This window comes from Coenobita brevimanus, chromosome 110 (assembly GCF_032717465.1).
Source record: "Coenobita brevimanus isolate Jiangsu-jjx chromosome 110, ASM3271746v2, whole genome shotgun sequence".
NCBI lineage: Eukaryota > Metazoa > Arthropoda > Malacostraca > Decapoda > Coenobitidae > Coenobita > Coenobita brevimanus.
The window spans coordinates 46,869,846-46,888,926 of NC_137063.1; the positions used below are offsets into that span (position 1 = coordinate 46,869,846).

Below are 19,081 nucleotides of genomic sequence, written 5' to 3' on the forward strand. Positions count from 1 at the left end.
GAGGATATTGAGAGGCAATTGAGGATAACGAGAGGATATTGTGAAGATACTGAGAGGATATGTGAGGATTATTTTGAGGTGTAGCGTGCAGAATAAATCGCTAAGGAAGAGGTGTTACGGAATCTTCAAAGCCCCTTAAAATACGACCCTTATGCTTTCCTATCCTCTTTTAACACTTGTGTGCGGACCACCCAGACAGGAGTGTAAGGTCTGTATATTTATGTAACCCTCTTCCTCCCTCCTCTGTCTAACTCTCTCTCAGTTGTACCTGGTTATGCAAACAATACGCACTGATTCGTTCTCTCTCTCTCTCTCTCTCTCTCAGTTGTATCCTGGTTGTGCAAACAATACGCACTGATTCGTTCTCTCTCTCTCTCTCTCTCTCTCTCTCAGCCGTATCCTTGTCAAGCAAACACCGTGCACAGATTCTCTCTCTCTATCTCTTTTTCTCTCTCATCTGTATCCTTGCCAAATAAACACCGTGCACAGATTCTCTCTCTCTCTCTCTCTCTCATCTGTATCCTTGTCAAATAAACAGTGTGCACAGATTCTCTCTCTCTCTCTCATAAGGAGCCACAGAAGTGAGTTAGGAGCAGAGGCAACTCAGCCCAGCAGGCCTTGTATTGTTTAGTTTGAGAGAGAGAGAGAGAGAGAGAGAGAGAGAGAGAAATGCATACACTCCACTGATCTCATCCTCCAGTCTATTTTATTCCTAGTTTTCCATTTATTCTCAGCCGACCACCAACACATTCCCATCCCAAGTATTCTCATCACACTATCCCAACCAACTATTCTCTCTTCATAATTCCTGCTCCTTCAATCCTAATCAACTATTCTGCAATATTCTGAGCCATTCTCAACTATTCTACTGTATTCGTAGTTGGCTTTTAAATTATTCTCAGCTCATTCTGATCAATTTTGATCCATTCTCAGGTGACTGTTCTAAGTTACTACACATTTTATTATCAATCTTCTATTCAAAAACATTCTTAATCATTCTCAAATAATAAGGGTTTTTCTCAGCTTTTCTCGGTCCAATATTCTAACCATTTTTTTTTTTTCGAAATTCTCAGCTGACTATTCAAAGTAGCTATAACTTTTCTAAATCATTCCCAGCCGACTATTCCTTACTATCCTGGATCCCACTTAAGTGACTATTATAAGCTAATTAGGTATGACTAGTAATCTATTCTCAGCCCAACATTTTACTGTATTCTGAACTATTCAAAGGAGACAATTGTGACCTAAATACAACTTCTAAACCATTCTCAGCCTACTATTTCCCCCTCTCCTGAACTATTCTCAACTACACTATTCAAAACTATTCTCAGCTCACTACTCTCATTCCGAGGTGCCTGAACAAAAATAACTAAGCCTTAATTATCAACTCATTAGCAGGGTTACAAGATAATTACCTGACAGGTGAATTTAATAAGCTCACACACACACACACACACACACAAGCATTTTACACATACACTTAAATAGGTTCATATGTTTTGAGAGTTGCGACTTAATTGGATATGCACACACACACACACTAAACCCTACATACATCCATACACACAATTATTTTACACACATACGTAAACAGATTCATATGTTTTGCGAGTTGCGGCTTAATTGGATAGGTACACACACACAAAACTCTCTCTACTTGGATTTTTACATACATACATACACACACACACCCTCCCCTCCCCCCCCTCTCTCTCTGCCCAAGCCACAATTCAACACAGTAATTAGTAAGGGTCCCGTAGAGCAACACGGTCATTTTCCCCCTTAATTGGGTTCTGAGGCAATTATAATGATCTAAAGAGACTAATTACCGCACACACTCGTTCGTTATTGCCACAACTTAGCGCCTGTGTGTGTGTGTGTGTGTGTGTGTGTGTGTGTGTGTGTGTGTGTGTGTGTGTAAAATACGTTCCACGAGCCTCTGCAGTTCCAACACAGGCCTTCACAGTCTCACATGCCACAACTTGGACACAAATACCAAACCCTCTATATTGGGCAATCTAAGGGCTATCTCATTCAGGCGTAATGAAAAAACACTGCGTCACACATCGTCCCATACCACCACCTGGGCACTAATACCGAACGTCGATATTGTGAAGAGTAAAGACAACTTCAATAAAGGCTGTATCTAAGTCCTGAAAAAACAAAAGGTAAAAACTGAATAACATCATCTACATAAAGCATACATAAAATGAGAAATAGGTCATAGGGCTGAAGGGGTTAGCGAAATTCACAGGCTCAGATCCCTTGTCTCAGGTGGGATTGATCTTGAGAAATTATGATCAGCAGTTACGTATCCATCTCTGACGTGTATTGGATTCTCAAGACAAAAATGAATTGTGTAAATGAGTGTGTGTTTGTACTGTGCATGTGTACCTACCCGTATGTGCTCTCTCTCTCTCTCTCTCTCACACACACACACACACTACCCCTGAAGCACGCCATTATAATCTAAGCTACTGTGTATATTCTTAATCCCAGTGCTCCAAACACCCTACCTAACAGCCCTCAACTTTGAACAGCTTAGTTGGCCCTGAGTTTGGGGGGATGGGGTACGTTGGGGAGAAGGGGAGAGAAGCAGAGGGGGGAGAAAAGGAAAGAGGGAGGAGGAGGAGGAGAGAGGGGAGAAAAGGAAAGAGGGAGAAGGAGAAGGAGAGAGGGGAGAAAAGGAAAGAGGGAGAAGGAGGAGAGAGGGGAGGAACGGAATGATGAAAAGAAAGGGATAGGAAAGGTGAGGAAATATGGGGAGGGGATGGTGTATACAAATATGAGTGGGCGAATGGGGTAGGTTGGGGGAGATGAAAAGGGAGGAGGAGGGAGGGAGAGAGGTGGAGAGGAAATATGGAGAAAGAGGGAAAAATGGGAGAGAGAAATGAAAAGAAAAGGAAGGGGGAAAGAAAGGAATAAAGAGGACAGAGAAAAGGAGAGGAAGAGTGAGGAAACATAGGGAGAGGATGGGGTAGGCTAAGGGAAGAAGGGAGGGAGGGGGGAGGAGGAGAAGAGGGAAGGAGGAGAAAGAGGAGAGAAACGGAAACAGGGAAAAGAAAAGGAGAGGAAGGGTGAGGAAACACTGGGAGATGATGCTGTATATGAGAGGCTGCCAATGGTGTTAGGTAAGAAAGAGGGAAAGAAAGGGAAAGCAACGGAGATGCGGCAGAGAAGGGAGGAAACACGGGAAGGGAGAGGAAGGGAAAGACACGAAGATGATCAGACAAAATGGAAAGGAAAGGAAGAGAAAACTGTGTGAGGCGACAGACAATGGAGAGCAAGACTAAAAGAGAGAATGGAGAGGAGGCAGAGGAGGAGAGGAAAGAGGTGGAGGAGGAGAAAAAGACTCCAAGGTGAAGGTGAGAGAAAATGTGTAAGGTGAAAGTGGAGGAGGGGAGGGAAGTAGGGAAGGGGGAGGGGGAGGGGATGGAGTGGCGGGAGCGGGGAGGAATAACAAGCATTCCACTCCCCTTTAATGAAGTTAGTGCCATAGTTGTTTCATTACAGTGTTGGGCAGGAATGTGAGGGGGAGACGAGGGAAGGAGGAGGAGAGGTGGATGGAGGGGAGGAGGGATGTGAGATGGAAGGAAGAGGAGAGAACGGGAGAGGGGAAGAGGGAATATGAGATAGTGTGCTGAATGACTGGGATGAAATACAGAGTTTGTTATTTACACACACACACTACACATCTTACAGTCCTTACTTCGAGGGGAACTAAGGGAAAAGGCTGGAGAAGGAGGAGTACAAAGGAGTACAAAGGAAAGCAAACAGCAAAAGACCTGTTGATCCTTTCGTGGCTGTTTGGTATAGGGAAGATTTTAACTAACAAAACTATTCTATCACCTTAAAACGAGGATAGATACGCAAGAAGGCAGGTTTATTAGGTTGTAAGTTTGTAAGGCCGTAAGTAGGCTTGTAAGGAGGTAGGTAGGTTTGTAAAGCCGTAAGTAGGTTTGTAAGGCCGTAAGTAGGTTTGTGGGGCCGTAAATAAGCTTGTAGGCGGTAAGCAGGCCAGTAAGACCGTAAGTAGAGTAGTAGGGCCGTAAGTAGGTCAAGTGAACATGTAAGTAGATTATCAGAGGCCTTGAGCAGATCAGTAAGGCCTTATGTACGCCTGGTGATGGTGTAAGTAGGTCGTTCCACTCATATCCAGCCGTAAGTAGGCAAGGCAAACATGTAAGAAGATCAGAATGATTTTAAGTAGACCAACTCACCTGTAAGTAGACCAGGTGACGGTATAACAGAGTTGGCAGAAGGCGTAAGTGGCCAGTGAGAGAATAAGTAGGCTATTACAAACCGTAAGTACACCAATGCGGCCGTAAGTACGCCAGTTGAGGGTTTACGTACGTTAGCAAACGCCGGAAGTATCCCAGCATTGGGGGTAAGTATACCAGCCCATCCGTAAGTATATCAATCCAACTGTAAGTACACCAATTCATCTGTAAGTATTCAACGTGAATAAATCAGTTCACCTGTAAGTACTGTACACCAATCAAACCGTAAGTAAGCCGGGTGAGTGTAAGTAGGCCAGTGCAGCGTATAAGCAAGCCAGTTCATCCGTAAGTACACCGTAGGTAAGTAGAAACCTCAAGCTGTAAGTACACAAATGAAGCCGTAAGTAATTAACCCGATGAAGCAGGATTAATAAAACAGTGGCGGTACTTTAGTTAGTAGAAGTCGTCAGTATGCCAGGTGAGTGTGTAAGTAGCCCAGTGTAACGTAAATGAGACCACTCGTAAGTAGACCAGGTGGGTAAGTAAGTCAATCCATCCGTAAGTACACCAGTCAAGCTGTAAGTATGCCAGGGGAGCGAGGGAACAAATGAGGCCAACCAGAGCCAGGTAAGTAGGTGAGGTAAGTACAAGGAAGCCAGCTCGACTATAGGATGGTACCTGAGTAAGTATGTCAGGTGAGAGTGTAAGTAGACCGATGCAGCGTGTAAGTAAATCAGCCCATCCGTAAGTAAGCCAGGTGTGTAAGTAAAATCAGTCCATTCGTAAGCAAGCCAGGTGTGTAAGTAAATCAATCTATCCGTAAGTACACCAGGTAAGTGTGTAAGTAAATCAATCCATTCCAAAGTACACCAGGTTAGTGTGTAACTATACCAGTGCTGAGTGTAAGTTAATGCATCAGTAAGTAGGCCAGGTGAGTGTGTAGGTAAATCAATCAATCCGTAAGTAAGCCAGGTGAGTGTAAGTACACCAGTGCAGGGTGTAAGTGAAACTGTCCATCCGTAAGTATGCCAGTAAGTAAATCAATCCATCCGTAAGCCAGGTGAGTGTAAGCAGACCAGTGCAGCGTGTAAGTAAACCAACCCATCCGTAGGTAAGCCAGGTAAGAGTAAGTAGACCAGCGCAAGCGTGTAAGTAAACCAATCCATCCTTAGGTAAGCCAGGTGAGTGTAAGTACACCGGTGCAGCGTGTAAGTAAACCAACCCATCCGTAAGTACACCAGGTGAGTGTGTAAGTAGGTGACGGGGCCAACCGGGAGGACGGTACCTGTGGGGGGCTGCAGCAGGGGGGGCAGGGGGTGGCGGGGGGTCTCCTGGTCACGCTGATTGGAACCGCCGCCACCGCCAGCTTGAAGAAGAAAGGGAGTCAGTAGGGGTGTGTGATGGTGCCCTTTATTGGAGAAGAAAGGGAGTCAGTAGGGGTGTTATGGAGTCCTTTATTGGAGAAGAAAGGGAGTCAGTAGGGGTGTGTGATGGTGCCCTTTATTGGAGAAGAAAGGGAGTCAGTAGGGGTGTGTGATGGTGCCCTTTATTGGAGAAGAAAGGGAGTCAGTAGGGGTGTGTGATGGTGCCCTTTATTGGAGAAGAAAGGGAGTCAGTAGGGGTGTGTGATGGTGCCCTTTATTGGAGAAGAAAGGGAGTCAGTAGGGGTGTGTTATGGTGCCCTTTGTTTAGAGCCGGGGACGTGAGAGAGAGAGAGAGAGAGAGAGAGAGAGAGAGAGAGAGAGAGAGAGAGAATGCGATGTAATGAAGCTGTACAGAAAGCAAATATAATATCACTATAACAGTAAATCAATATCACCGTTTACAGTAACGGACCGTAGTCTAAAATATTTCTCTTCACAAAGGAAATGAAAATTCTCAATATCAAAGCAATGGAGCCGCGGATATTGTAAAAACGCTAAACCATGTAAACAAAACCTTTACATATAAAAATCGAATCATTCCATTATACAGGAGCCTCGTACGATCGCATGTGGAATACGCTGCACAATTCTGGTATCAGTAGCACTTAAGTAACAAAATCTTGAAATTGGAAAAAGAACAGAATAAAGAAACCAAATCGATCCACCTCTCATAACTAAAATTTTCAAGAAAGTTGCTACGGAGGTTCAAGAAAAGTCCCAACATCTAAATCCTTGTAAGGCTTAGAGCTCTAGACTTGACTACCATAATACCGAAAGCTTCCAGTTGTACTTAGGGATTCATCATATCAGTGAGGGCAAGTGACTATCACTGCAAGGATAAGAAACCCACATAATCCACATTTCAGGTCATGTGACAACGGGGTAGGGGTGCGGTTAGGGGTTGGGTAGGGTGGTGGTGCTGGGGAGGAAGGGTGAGGGAAGTGACATGACAAGAGATTTAAGTGACTCCTCAACAGTGTTACCGGTATTTTTTTTTTCCCACTCTCTCGTTGCTTTACTTTTCCTTTCATTCACTTTCCTCTATTTTTCTCCTTTCACAATTCCTTCCTTTTCCTTTTATCTACATCCTCATCTTTTCCTTCCTTCCTTACATTCTTATTATCCTCATCCTTTCCTTCAACCTTTTCCCACTATACTCATCTCTTGCTCTTCCTCTACATCTCTTTCTTCCTCTTTCCTCACCCGTTCCTCTCCCTTCCCCGTCCTCAGTTGCTCGCTTTTCCTCCCCCTTCCCTTCCTTCTTTCTTTTTCTCACCCCATATTCTCGTTTTAATCCCCGCCTCCCTCTTCTCCTCCCTCTCCTCTCCCCTCCTTTCCCAGCTCTATTCAATGACCCTCTGAAATTAATAAGCTGGAAAATAATTAGCATGTACTCCGTCAAACACCTGGGTTGCTTTAATTGAAACACTGGCTCACCTGTCCTCTGATTACCTCCTCTCTCTCTCTCTCTCATATCACATATTAGTTCCCATGTTTCAATCCCATCCTTCTCCTTCCTATACATCTGCTATAAACCTTCCCTCACACACCTGTCCCTTCACCATACACCTACCCTTACACACCTACTGTACACCATCCCACCCACTACATATCTGTTAAAGAACTCCCTTTGTACACCTATTCCATTACGGTACTACACCTACTTACACACCTGGCCTGCATAACACATCACATTCCTTACACACCTGCTCCAAGCCTCCCTTTACACACTTATACTCTTATTTTCCACACCTGTCCTTCAATATATACCTACTTACACACCTGTCCCCTACGCCCACACCATTCCTCTGCCACACACCTGCCCCAACTCACACCTGTCACCCCCTTTCCCACACCTGTCTCACTCCACCCATCTACCTATCCATCTTCCACACCTTCCGTTCAATATTCACTTATCTACACACCTGTCCGCTACACCCACACCATCCCTCTGCCATACATCTGCCCTAAACTACACCTGTCATCTGCCTTACCCACACCTGTCTCACTCCACACACCTGAGTGCCAGGTAAAGTGATAATAACGGCAGGGACAGCCGGCCTATCACACTCATAACCCCTCGACTTAATTAGAGAGAGAGAGAGGAGGGGGGGAGCGCCAACTGTTCAGATAATCTACAAACAATATCGCTAATTGGAAAACAAAATTATGGAGGAGAAAACTACAAAAAAGGAAAATAACGATACAGAAGGAAATTGCCTGTGGTGATGTATTTAAGTATGTTGGTACAGCACAACATTTTTATCACTGAACTGAAAACGATTATTGTACTAGTAGTTGTTGTAGCAGAAGTAGTAGTAATAATAATATAGTAGTAGTAGTAGTGGTAAAATGTAGTAATAGTAGTTGTAGTAGGTGTAGTAGTAGTAGTAGTAGTAATAAAAGGTAGTAATAGTAGTAGTTGTTGTTGTAATAATAGTTGCTGTTGTCAATGCATTTTACTCTCCAGAATGATATAAAAGAACGATATTTTTTTTTCAACTCATGTATGGCCACCTGTTGATGTATTTGGCTTCATACACCTGTTTCTCTTATTTATGCCGTTAGAGTATCGACAAAATGTACATAAAGATCGTACGTCAAAAAATTAACCCGCCACATGCAGAAATGAGCAGCGTTTGGATTACTTCAATATAGACGGTGGGTATCAGTGCCCAAGAGGCGACATGTGAAGGTATGTGGCACGTAGGGGGGTTGCTGGGCCTTAGGAAATGAACTGTCAAGTGTATGGCCGAAGTCGAGAGAGAGAGAGAGAAGCACACACACACACACACACACACACACACACACACACACACACACACACACACACACACAGGTGCTTGGAAACCTCCTTAGCCGACGACAATAGTGTGTGTGTGTGTGTGTGTGTGTGTGTGTGTGTGTGTGTGTGTGTGTGTGTGTGTGAAAGTCACACTTGAGTACGAAACATGGAGAAGATCCCTTGAAACACTTTGGTTTGTTTCACCAAGAAGTTCTCAAGTCTCTCTCTCTCATGGACAGCCCCTCTGAGCCGTGTCCCCGCCAAGGAACAAGTGACCACCAGCATGCATTAAAGGCAGCAGGGACGGAGGGGAAGAGGAGAGGGAGAGAGAGAGGGAGAGGGAGAGAGAGAGGGAGAGAGAGAGAGAGGGAGAAGGAGAGGGAGAGAGAGAGAGGGAGAGAGGGTGAAGTTAAAAGGCAAACTGCATGAAGGAGTGAGACGGAAGGGAGAGTCATAAGGAAAGAGGGAGAGTGTGAGACGGAAGGAGTGGGGGTGAAGGATGAAACAATGGAAGGAGAGAATACAATACGGGGAGACAGAGGAAGAGAAGGAAGAAGGGAGAAAGGAAGAGGAGGAGAGGAAGAAGAAGGGAGGGAGAGAGGTTAAATCCGAAGGTATGCGAGAGAGGGAAAAGGGAACGGAAGACAGAGGGAGTGAGAGACGGAAAGAAAGAGGGATGGAGGGATGATGGGAGAAGGATGGAATAAGGGGGGGAGGATATTGTCGGAAGAAAAGAGAATAAGATGGAAAGAGAGGGAGGGAGGATGGGATGGAAGATGAGGTGAAAACGTTGGGAGAGAGGGTGAGAGGAAACTCGAAAAAAGAAAAAGGTAAACTAAAAAGGATAAAGATAGAAGGAGGGAGGGAAGGAGGGAGGCGGAGAGGTTTGTACGAGGAGAAAGCGAGAAGGAATAAGAGAATGCAAGGAAAAGACAAAGGTGGATGAGATTGAGGGAGAAAAGAAAAGAGGGAAGTGGAAATGGTGTTTAACACATAAGTTTTATATGACGATATCTTTTATAATTCATTCATACTGCTGGCACGATTCTTTTTCCCTTTTCAGCTCAGGAGACTTTTAGAGAAGGATAGGTTAGATAGGAATAAAGCCTTCATTATCCGTTGTCCTACCAGCCTCTCCTAAAATGAAAATAATAATAATAATTATCTGTAGAAATCAACACTAAAATTAAGAACCACGTCACCTCAGTCATGTGCGAAAAATGCTAAGATAAGAAAAATATGTACGAGTTCCAAATTATAAGGAACAACGAGGCGAAAATGGCCCGAAATTTTAAGACTTAAGAACCAATTATGTTACGAAAAAAAAAAAAAAAAGTCTTCCCAAAGCAAAATAAAATTGTCTGGAGACAGCGAGAGTAAATTTTAAAGGTCATGGCAGTGTAAAGGTTAAGGGGAACAAAACTTACCCAAACACACTGCACACATTCTAATACTTAACACACTCTCCCTGATTGCTCTCTCTCTCTCTCTCTCGGCACAGAGGGGAGTAACGCGTTGGCTTAGTGGTTTGTAAGGGAAGTTAGCGCTGTTGGGTGTTGTTGGTAGTGCAGGTGAGGGTGTGGGTGAGAGTGAGAGAAGGTTGGAGGAAGTATGAGTGGGTGTGAGGTGCAGAGATGAGAGTGTGGGTGAGGGTGAAGGAAAGGCAGCGTGAGGGTGACGGTATGGGTTAGATGTGATGGTGAGGGAGTGGGATTGGGAGTGATTGGTTGATGGAGTGTGAAGGGACAGAAGTGTGTGACAATGAGTGACAGCGTCGGCGTGAGTGAGGGGGAAGGTGAGAACATGGGTGTGAGTGAGAGGGAAGGTGAGGGAGAAGGTAAGGGCGTGGGTTTCGGCGACGGGGGAGGTGAGGGCGTGGGTGTGGGTGAGTGAGGTACATTAAGTAGGATGTAAGGGTGAAAGAAATTCATAGGGTGTGGACTACAGAGTAAGGTGAGCAAGGGTGGAGGCTTGGGGTGTGGGATCGGGTTAGTAAGAATGTGTGTCTGTAAAAAGTATTGAGGATGAGGATGAGAATGTGGATGGGAATGAAGGGAAAGTGAAGAGGTTGATTCAGTGGAGTGGATGAAGGGACGGAAGCTGAAGACTGAGATGACAGGTGAAAGGCTGGTGGAAAAGACCTATGAATATGAAAGGTGCATTGAACAAGAGCATATGTGTGGAGGAGGGAAGGGTCAGGGTACAGGTAAAATGAAATTAAGGGAAGTGACAGGAGGGGTGCGACCAGGTGAGACAATAAAACTGTGAATAAAAATACAGGTAACATGAAGGGCACTCAGTATAGCACGTACCTCCAACACGCTTACCACTTTGCATTTTCTTATATGTTGAAAATACACACTAAGTTTTGCAATGTACTTGTGTAATGGACTGTTTAATGTAACTGTTTTTGTACGTATCACCAAAATTTAATTACTTCACTCACTGTACCCAGGAAGCAACCCATACACTGTTATTATGATCCCCCCATTTTTTTTAAAGGAATATTTCAAACAAACAAACAGTGAAAACAGACATCGTAAGGATCTAACTTGGGTTCTCATCACGTGGTCGGGGTATAAAAAGTAGTACGTGAATAATACAGATAATGATGTTGGGTACGATGGTGACAGGGAGAAATCAGAATTATGACAGGGCAATGGTGTCAGGTGGAAGAGTGGACGGGGAATGATGGAAAGGTGAAAGAGTAAGTAGAAAGGGAATGATGGAAAGGTGAAAGAGGGGATAGAAGGGGAATGATGGAAAGGTGAAAGAGTGAGTAGAAAGGGAATGATGGAAAGGTGAAAGAGGAAGTAGAAAGGGAATGATGGAAAGGTGAAAGAGGGGATTGAAGGGGAATGATGGAAAGGTGAAAGAGTGAGTAGAAAGGGAATGATGGAAAGGTGAAAGAGGAAGTAGAAAGGGAATGATGGAAAGGTGAAAGAGGGAACAAAGGGGCAGTGATGGAAAGGTGAAAGAGGGAATAGAAAGGGAATGATGGAATGGTGAAAGAGGGAATAGAAAGGGAATGATGGAATGGTGAAAGAGTGGAAGGGGAATGCTGGAAGGATGAAAGAGGGCATAGACGGGGAATGTTGGAAAGGGGAAGGAGTGAACAGAGGAGGAATGATGGAAAGATGAAAATGAGTAGTTTGAACTGGTGGAAAAAAAAAAAAAAAAAAAAAAAAAAAAAAAAAAAAGCAGAACTGGTGTGTCTGGTGCAATGGCGTAAAAGTAAAAATTGGTGGTGGCCTCATACACGCTGTCCTATGGTCCCTCTAGCTATTTACAAACACCAAACGTTTTTTTAATTTCACTTTGGGGTGGAAAACGTTTGTAGGTACGAGGGAAACGTTTGTGGTGTACTGTCTGTCTGTGCTGGGTGTAACGTTATGCTGATTTGGGAATGCGTTTAAGACTGAGGTAGCGATATTCCGAGGCATACAGTAACACTATGATATGAAACGTGTGTGTGTGTGTGTGTGTGTTTTAGGGGTGGGGAACTTTGAAGAGTAACAGGAATGTCGAATACATAATCTCGTGTAGGTGTTGTTAGGGCTGTGGGTGTAGAAATTTTCCGTGGCACTCCGTAGCGTTACACAAATTCACTGAACGGATGTAAGAGGCATTAAACAGAGGGCCTTGCAAGAGTAATATTTTGAGGCGCTACGGAAAGTAATGTTTTGAGGGAATGTAATGCTTTGAAATTCTAAGAAAAGATACCGTACGTGTAGCAGTTAATGTTGGGGGTGTAACAGTATTCGCGAACATTAGGTAACGTTACTTAATAAAAAGACACGCCTTTTAAAAATGGACGAAAGACCATAGATACGACATGCTTTGCGATCGCACGAAAACATGGTGGAGTGATTTCAGTGACGGCGTAACAACATACCATAACACACCCCAACGCTACAAGAAGTGACGAAATGAGTTTAAGAAGCGGTGCATGAGACGTGGAAAGGCCTTTAAGAACAATATTTTGAGGTGATGGGAAAAGATATGCAGAGTAGGATTCGCTGATGGTGTAGATGTGTATTGTGGCACTCAGCAGCTCTACACACACACACACACACACACACACACACACACACACACACACACACAAAGACGAAGAAGAAGGGCAAGGCGTTAAGAAAGGCGGAAGGGTCTTAAAAAATAACACCTGAAAGTCAAAAACAAATATTATTGTAGTTGTCTGGTGTGGGTGTAGTGGGACTGTGTAGCACTCCGCAGCGCTACACAAATTTAGGGAACGGGATGGCAGGGCGTTCAAGCAGGTGAGATGGAAGGCCTTGGGGGAGGATTTACACGAGGGCATTGGAAAGTGGAAACCCTTAGCAGAATACTTTAGCAGCCTTGTGTGCAGTTAAGACGAGGGTTTAAGACAATGGCCAATTTTAGGGGGTGTGCGGAGGACCCGTGTGCTACAGAATAACTTTGTAAATGAATAAATATATACAAACCAACACATACAAACATACATAAAGAAATACATACATATACATAAATTAAATAAGGTACATATATAGACGTGAATAAATTTGTACTTTTCTTTAGTTCACTCCTTCACCACAATTACGTATTAGTTTTCTTTATCATTTTTCTTTATTCTTCCTCCCTCCAGACGATTATGCTCAAGTTGGAAATAAAGTCTAGCAGTGATGATGTTAATAAAGGCTATCTCTAACTCCACCTAAGTCAAGTAAAATTACTTAGAGACAGCAAGAAATAAAACTGTACTGTAGGCCATCGACGTGAAGGGGTTAAGGTTAATTTAAGAAAGTGGGTAATTTAGGGAGATGACCATTAAAGCAAAGCACTGTTTTATATATTTCACGGGAGAGTTAATATGCTACTCTCTCTCTCTCTCTGAAAATATAAGACTCACGGTAAATAATAATAATAATAATAAAACTAAACCCTCCATCATAACCCATCACCCCAATTTCTAAACTCAGACGACGTTTCCCAAAAAGTTACGTAATATACCACAAAAAAATCTAGGACGGCAGCACCTCTTCCGTTTACCTTCGTTCCCCACGTGAGCGAAGAAAAAAGAAACAGGAGACGAAGGATAATGAAACTAATGGCTTTGTCTTGGAGGCGTTTTGTGGACCCTGAGTTTCACGTTTCATTCTTTCCGTTTGTGTTGGTGTTTGTGAAGATGATGCCTCTCTCTCTTTCTCTCTCTCCACATTCTTCTCTTGCGTAATTCAGTTTTCTCTATTTCGTCGTATCCAGCTCGTTTCTCTTTCACTCTCTCTCGTTTCTCCTCCCCCTCCCCTCTCCTCTTCCTTCCCTCCCTTTCTCTTTCCACATCCTTTTTTGCATAATCCATCATGCTCATCCATTTGGTCTATCCCGCTCCTTTTTTCCTATCCATGCTTTCTCTCTCTCTCTCTCTCTCTCGTTTTCCCTTCCCAGGCCTCTCTCCTCCTCCTTCCCTCCCTTCCTCTCTCCACATTTTTTTTTTTTTTTTTTTTTTTTTGGGGGGGGGGTCTATCCCGCTTCTTTCTCCTGTTCATGCTCTCTCTCTCTCTCTCTCTCTCTCTCTCCAACAAATAACACAATCACCCGCCTGCCCGAGCCTGTAATGACCAATCCACACTACAGTCTGCTGGGACTCTCCACCTAACGCCCACTCCATCCTCTGTCCCTTTATCTATCATGTACTTTGAGAGAGAGAGAGAGAGAGAGAGAGAGAGAGAGAGTAGTAGTAGTAGTAGTAGTAGTAATATAAACAAATAATAATTCATTCATTCATTCATTGCCAGACGCCATGTATCCCAAACGGGGTGGCCAACGGCTTAGAGTTAACTGTTTTACAGGGAGGGGCACTAATCCTCCACCAACCCCACTTGACACGTAGGGATGCCAACAGCATCTGGTGTTCCCAGGCGGTCACCCATCCAAGTACTAACCAGACCCAACGTTGCTTAATAATAATAATAATAATAATAGTAAATAATAATAATAAAATCCAACTAAAAACCACCCTATCCCCCATCATCCCTTTGCCTTAATAATCCCTCTCAATTAACGCACACTTTCCCCATCACATTCTGCTGCATAATAGGGAGTAATGCAGCGTTAATTGGGACAGCCCCGGGAATCACACACATTTGCATACATCATCTCGCACTTATGGCCGCGAGTCTTGGGTACACGGCCACCAGAATAACACAGTGACCCCCTTTAATAGAAAACGGGATTAATGAAGAAGAATCGTTGGGGCATACTAAGATTAACCCACCAAATTTTTTTTTTTTTTAAAGGTTATTCCTGCCGATACCAGACGGTTTTATTTAATGCTAAGCGCCCTCTAGTTGCGGCTGGACTAATGAAGGTGTGTGTGTGTGTGTGTGTGTGTGTGTGTGTGTGTGTGAGAGAGAGAGAGAGAGAGAGAGAGAGAGAGAGGGGGGGAGGACGTTAATGGAATGGGTGGTGGAGTGGTCAAAATGGGTCTTGTGATGAAACTGATGGTGGTGGTGGAGGGGAATGGTGATAATGAGGTGGGTACAGTGGTGATAACTGCGATTCATCCATCCACCCAATGATCCATCCATTCCTCCCATTAATCCATCCACCCACCCATCCATATTATGTTCATTCATCTATTTACCCAACCTACTACCCACTCCATCCACCTATCAATCCACCCCTATCCACCTACCAATCCACCCCTATGCACTAACCAACCCACCCCTATCCACCTACCAATCCACCCTTACTCACCAACCAATCCACCCCTATCCACCAACCAATCCAACCCTACCCACAAACCAATCCACCCCCATCCTCCAGTCAATCACCACCCCTATCCACCAACCAATCCACCCCAACCAAACACCAGTCCTGCTCGTCTTCAAACGCAGTACAAGACACTCGACAAATTACCATATCGTTTCATTAACAGGTTTGTGTAGGTGTGGTGGTGGTGGTATGGGGGGGGGGGGACGGAAGCTGGCAGGGACAATGCTTCGTTATCTCTCATTTCGTACGGGATGTAGCTCTCTCTCTCTCTCTCTCTCTCTCTCTCTCTCACACACACACACACACACACACACACACAAGTAAAAATAATAAAAAGTCCGAAAAATAGACAAACCTTATTTTTTTAATTTCCAAAGAATATCTACTAATTCACAGCCTAACGTCGCATCCAGTAAAGGGGTGGCAATGACAGGTACTTCCAGGAAATATTGCCCCTACTCAGTGACAATCTCCACGACACACCACTCCATCTCAAAAAGAACGAGAAACATGGCAAGAGGAGGAGGAGGAGGAGGAGGAGGAGGAGCGGAAGCAAGCAGGAGGAGGAGGAGGAAGGAGACGGGAAGAAGCAAAGAAACTGGAGGAGGGTCCAATTCAGTCTGAAATTGTCTCGTCACACAATATACTGTAAACACAATATCAGTGTTACATTTGAACGATTCACAGCAATACTGAGAAGGAAACGGTAGGAAATTGTTGGGGGTGTATGAAAGGAAGAGGAGAAGAAAGAGGTAGGAAAAGAGGAAGACGAAGCGGAAGATCTGGTACGAGTGGGATATGCAGACTTAATTATAACTTGTGGTGAAAACAATGAAGTGAAGCAGGACAGGTGTGAGGGAATGGTAACAGGTGTGTATAAATGACCAACAAACAAGCGTAAAAAATGGGCTAAAAACAGGGACAGACCTAATGATTCTTGCTGGTCTATTGGCTACATACTGGATTAACACTATGGCAAATGATTGGCTAGGTTAAGGAAAAATAAAATAGGGTTCCTCGCTTCTCATTCCGCCTGAAATTAATCGGCAGGAAAAGATGAGAAAGCCAAAAATCAGTGTGTGTGTGTGTGTGTGTGTGTGTGTGTGTGTGTGTGTGTGTGTGTAGATATGAGGTCTTGCCTAAGGTGAATGAAAACGTCTGGTGACAGCAAGAATGAAATATAAAAACTATCCTCAACTAAAGGTGTTAAGGGAATACAATTAATACACAGCATTTCATTTCGATTACGTACTACAGACATAACCTTCCTGTTTCACGAGGCTTTACTAACTAGACCACCGAGCTGCCTGGACAACCAATACACTGAGTTAAAAGTTATTATTACCTCACATTGTTATAACTCTGGCCAAAGTACTGTACCTAAACCAATAGATATAAAGTACCGCCAATAGATATAATTTGTGTACCGTGGCGGCTTTGTGGATGGTGTGGATATTGTTGTTATTACCCAGATGTGTTGTAACTCAGGGAAAAGGACCTCCATGATGAGAGATTTTTTGTGGTGGAGTGTGGTAAGTTTATTGTTATTCTGTTTGCTGCTGTTGTTGTTATTTGTGCTGCAACTGTGGTACCTGGTGAAATAGTTGGTGTAATTGGAGTGGCTGTGTTGATGGGGTGTTGACACGGAAACGGCCCAGTGTGTTGGTTTACGATACTGACTTGGTTCAGTGCTGTTGCTGTTGATTCTGTTAGTACCGTTGTTGCGCTGTGTCTGTTGTTGCAGCATTCGTGTTATATTCTTGCTGTTGACCAGATGTTGTTGTTGTTTTTATTGTAGTTGCTGATGCTGTTGGTATTGCTAATGTTGTTGTGGTTACTGTTGATTTCACTGTTATTGTAGCTACTGTTGTTACTGTAGCTGTTGTTGTTGGCGTGCTAGGGGTGTGGCTGCTGCGTGCTGGTGATGTCAGTGCTGTGCTGGTAGTGTTGGTCATGTTCCTGGTGTTGGTGTTGTTGTGCCGGTGTTGTTGCTAGTGTGTTGGTGATGGTGGTGTCGCTGGCAGAGGGTGGTAACATCAAAGGGGTCACTGAACTCTTAACACCCCCACCCACTCGTCCCCTTTACCCCCATCGTCCTCCCCCTGTCATCCCCTATCCCCTTTATTTTCTATCCCTTCACATGTCCTCAACTTTATTCTTTCTCTCCGTCCCCTCTGCTTTCCTCTCACATCCTCCTTTCCCCCCTCCAACACTCCGTCCAACAAAGGCCTCCGTCCTCCTCCTCCAAAGCCCTTCGTCCTCCTCCTCCTCCTCCAAACCCTTTCTCCCTCCACCCCTTTCCCTCCTTCTTCAATAACTTACCCCGGGAGGAAGGGAGGAAAAGGGAGGGAAGAGGAAGGAAGGAAAAAGGAAAAGAGGTGAGGAGAGGGGAGGGAAAAAGGTAAAAGAAGGAGGGGACGAGAAGGACTATGGGAGGGAAAGGGAAGGAGAAAGGAGTACAAAACAATACAAAGAGTACAATAGGAATGCAAACAGCAGCAGACCTATTTGTCCTCTCGAGACAGTTTGCTATAAGACAAAAGGGGAGTAAGGAATGGAGGGGGGGGGGAAGAGGGAGGTGGGAGAGGAGGAAAGAAGGAAGAAAAAAAAAGCAGAGAGGAGAAGGGAAGCTAGTGATGAGAAGGGTACGAGAGGGGAAGGCAAGCTCTCTCCCAGCAACACGTCTTGGTATCTCGCACCGATAATATTTCATCACACTGACCATGCTTAATGTGTGTGTGTGTGTGTGTGTGTGTGTGTGTGTGTGTGTGTGTGTGTGTTAGAAACCACAAGGGTGCGCTATATACGGCAGGGAAACTAAATATTCCACATCTCGGCTGCAAAATCACTGCAGTTGTAAATTTTTAAAATCGAAATACCTGGCAAAGTAGTGGACAACAGCACGTATTGTCGCTTAAAAATATTCTGTACAAATATTATTCACACCAAACACACAGCCAGGTAAACACAATCACTCACACATCCTACAGAAAAAAACAAATTAAATCTACTGTACTGCTTTAATTACAAACACACACACACACACACATACACACAAAATGAAACATAGCGTACAAATTTCCTCGCGCACACACACACACACACACACACACACACACAAAATGAAATATAGAGTACAGTTTTCCTCTCTCTCTCTCTCTCACACACACACACACACACACATAAAATGAAATATAGAGTACAGTTTTCCTCCCAAACACACACACACACACTTTTTCACATTTTTTGCACCATTCCTGCTTCCTGGAATGCTGGAATGACTGAACAGGAATATTGGTAAAACATTATTTGCTTTTTGCCTGGCTTTAACTAACACGCATTCTCTCTCTCTCTCTCTCTCTCTGTCCGGATTTCGTCATCACATTTTACTTTTACACATTTTTTCAATATAAAGCGAAAAGAACCCACGGCTGACTCTGGCAATATAGAAAATAAAGTTCCCTCTATTTTATCGTCTATTATTTTCGATACAAAACAAAATCGTCGTTTGATTATAGGAAAATAAATCACATGACGTCACACACACACACACACACACACACACATACACACACACACACACACACACACACACACACACACACACACACACAACTCACCTACAACATCCAGACTGACGATAAAGCTGAGGATGGGCTTGGTGGACAGCTGACACTCGTACATGCCTGCGTCCTCCTCCTTCACGCCCTTGATCCTCAGCCGCCACTCCTCATTCACGTGCTCCACACTGACACGTGCGTCCGTGCTGTACTTGTACTTGCCCACCGTCAGGATGTGCAGGTCCTCCTGACGCATCCACGACACCTGGGGACGGACGGACGGGTGGATGAGTGGATTAATTAAAGGATGTCTGGTGGATGAGCAGGTCCGCCTGA

At 44.2% G+C, this 19,081-nt stretch overlaps 1 protein-coding gene across 1 annotated transcript in view; it reads right to left on the bottom strand.

Annotated features, from left to right (window-relative positions):
• Positions 1-19,081, bottom strand: part of LOC145417574 (uncharacterized) — a 59,314-nt gene that overhangs the window by 19,782 nt on the left and 20,451 nt on the right. The window contains exons 3-6 of the mRNA XM_080286280.1: positions 18,803-19,010; positions 3,541-3,572; positions 352-374; positions 228-253 (exon numbers count right to left, since the gene is read on the bottom strand). Coding sequence (XP_080142406.1) covers positions 228-253; positions 352-374; positions 3,541-3,572; positions 18,803-19,010 — 289 coding nt within the window. The remainder of the gene's footprint in view (positions 1-227; positions 254-351; positions 375-3,540; positions 3,573-18,802; positions 19,011-19,081) is intronic.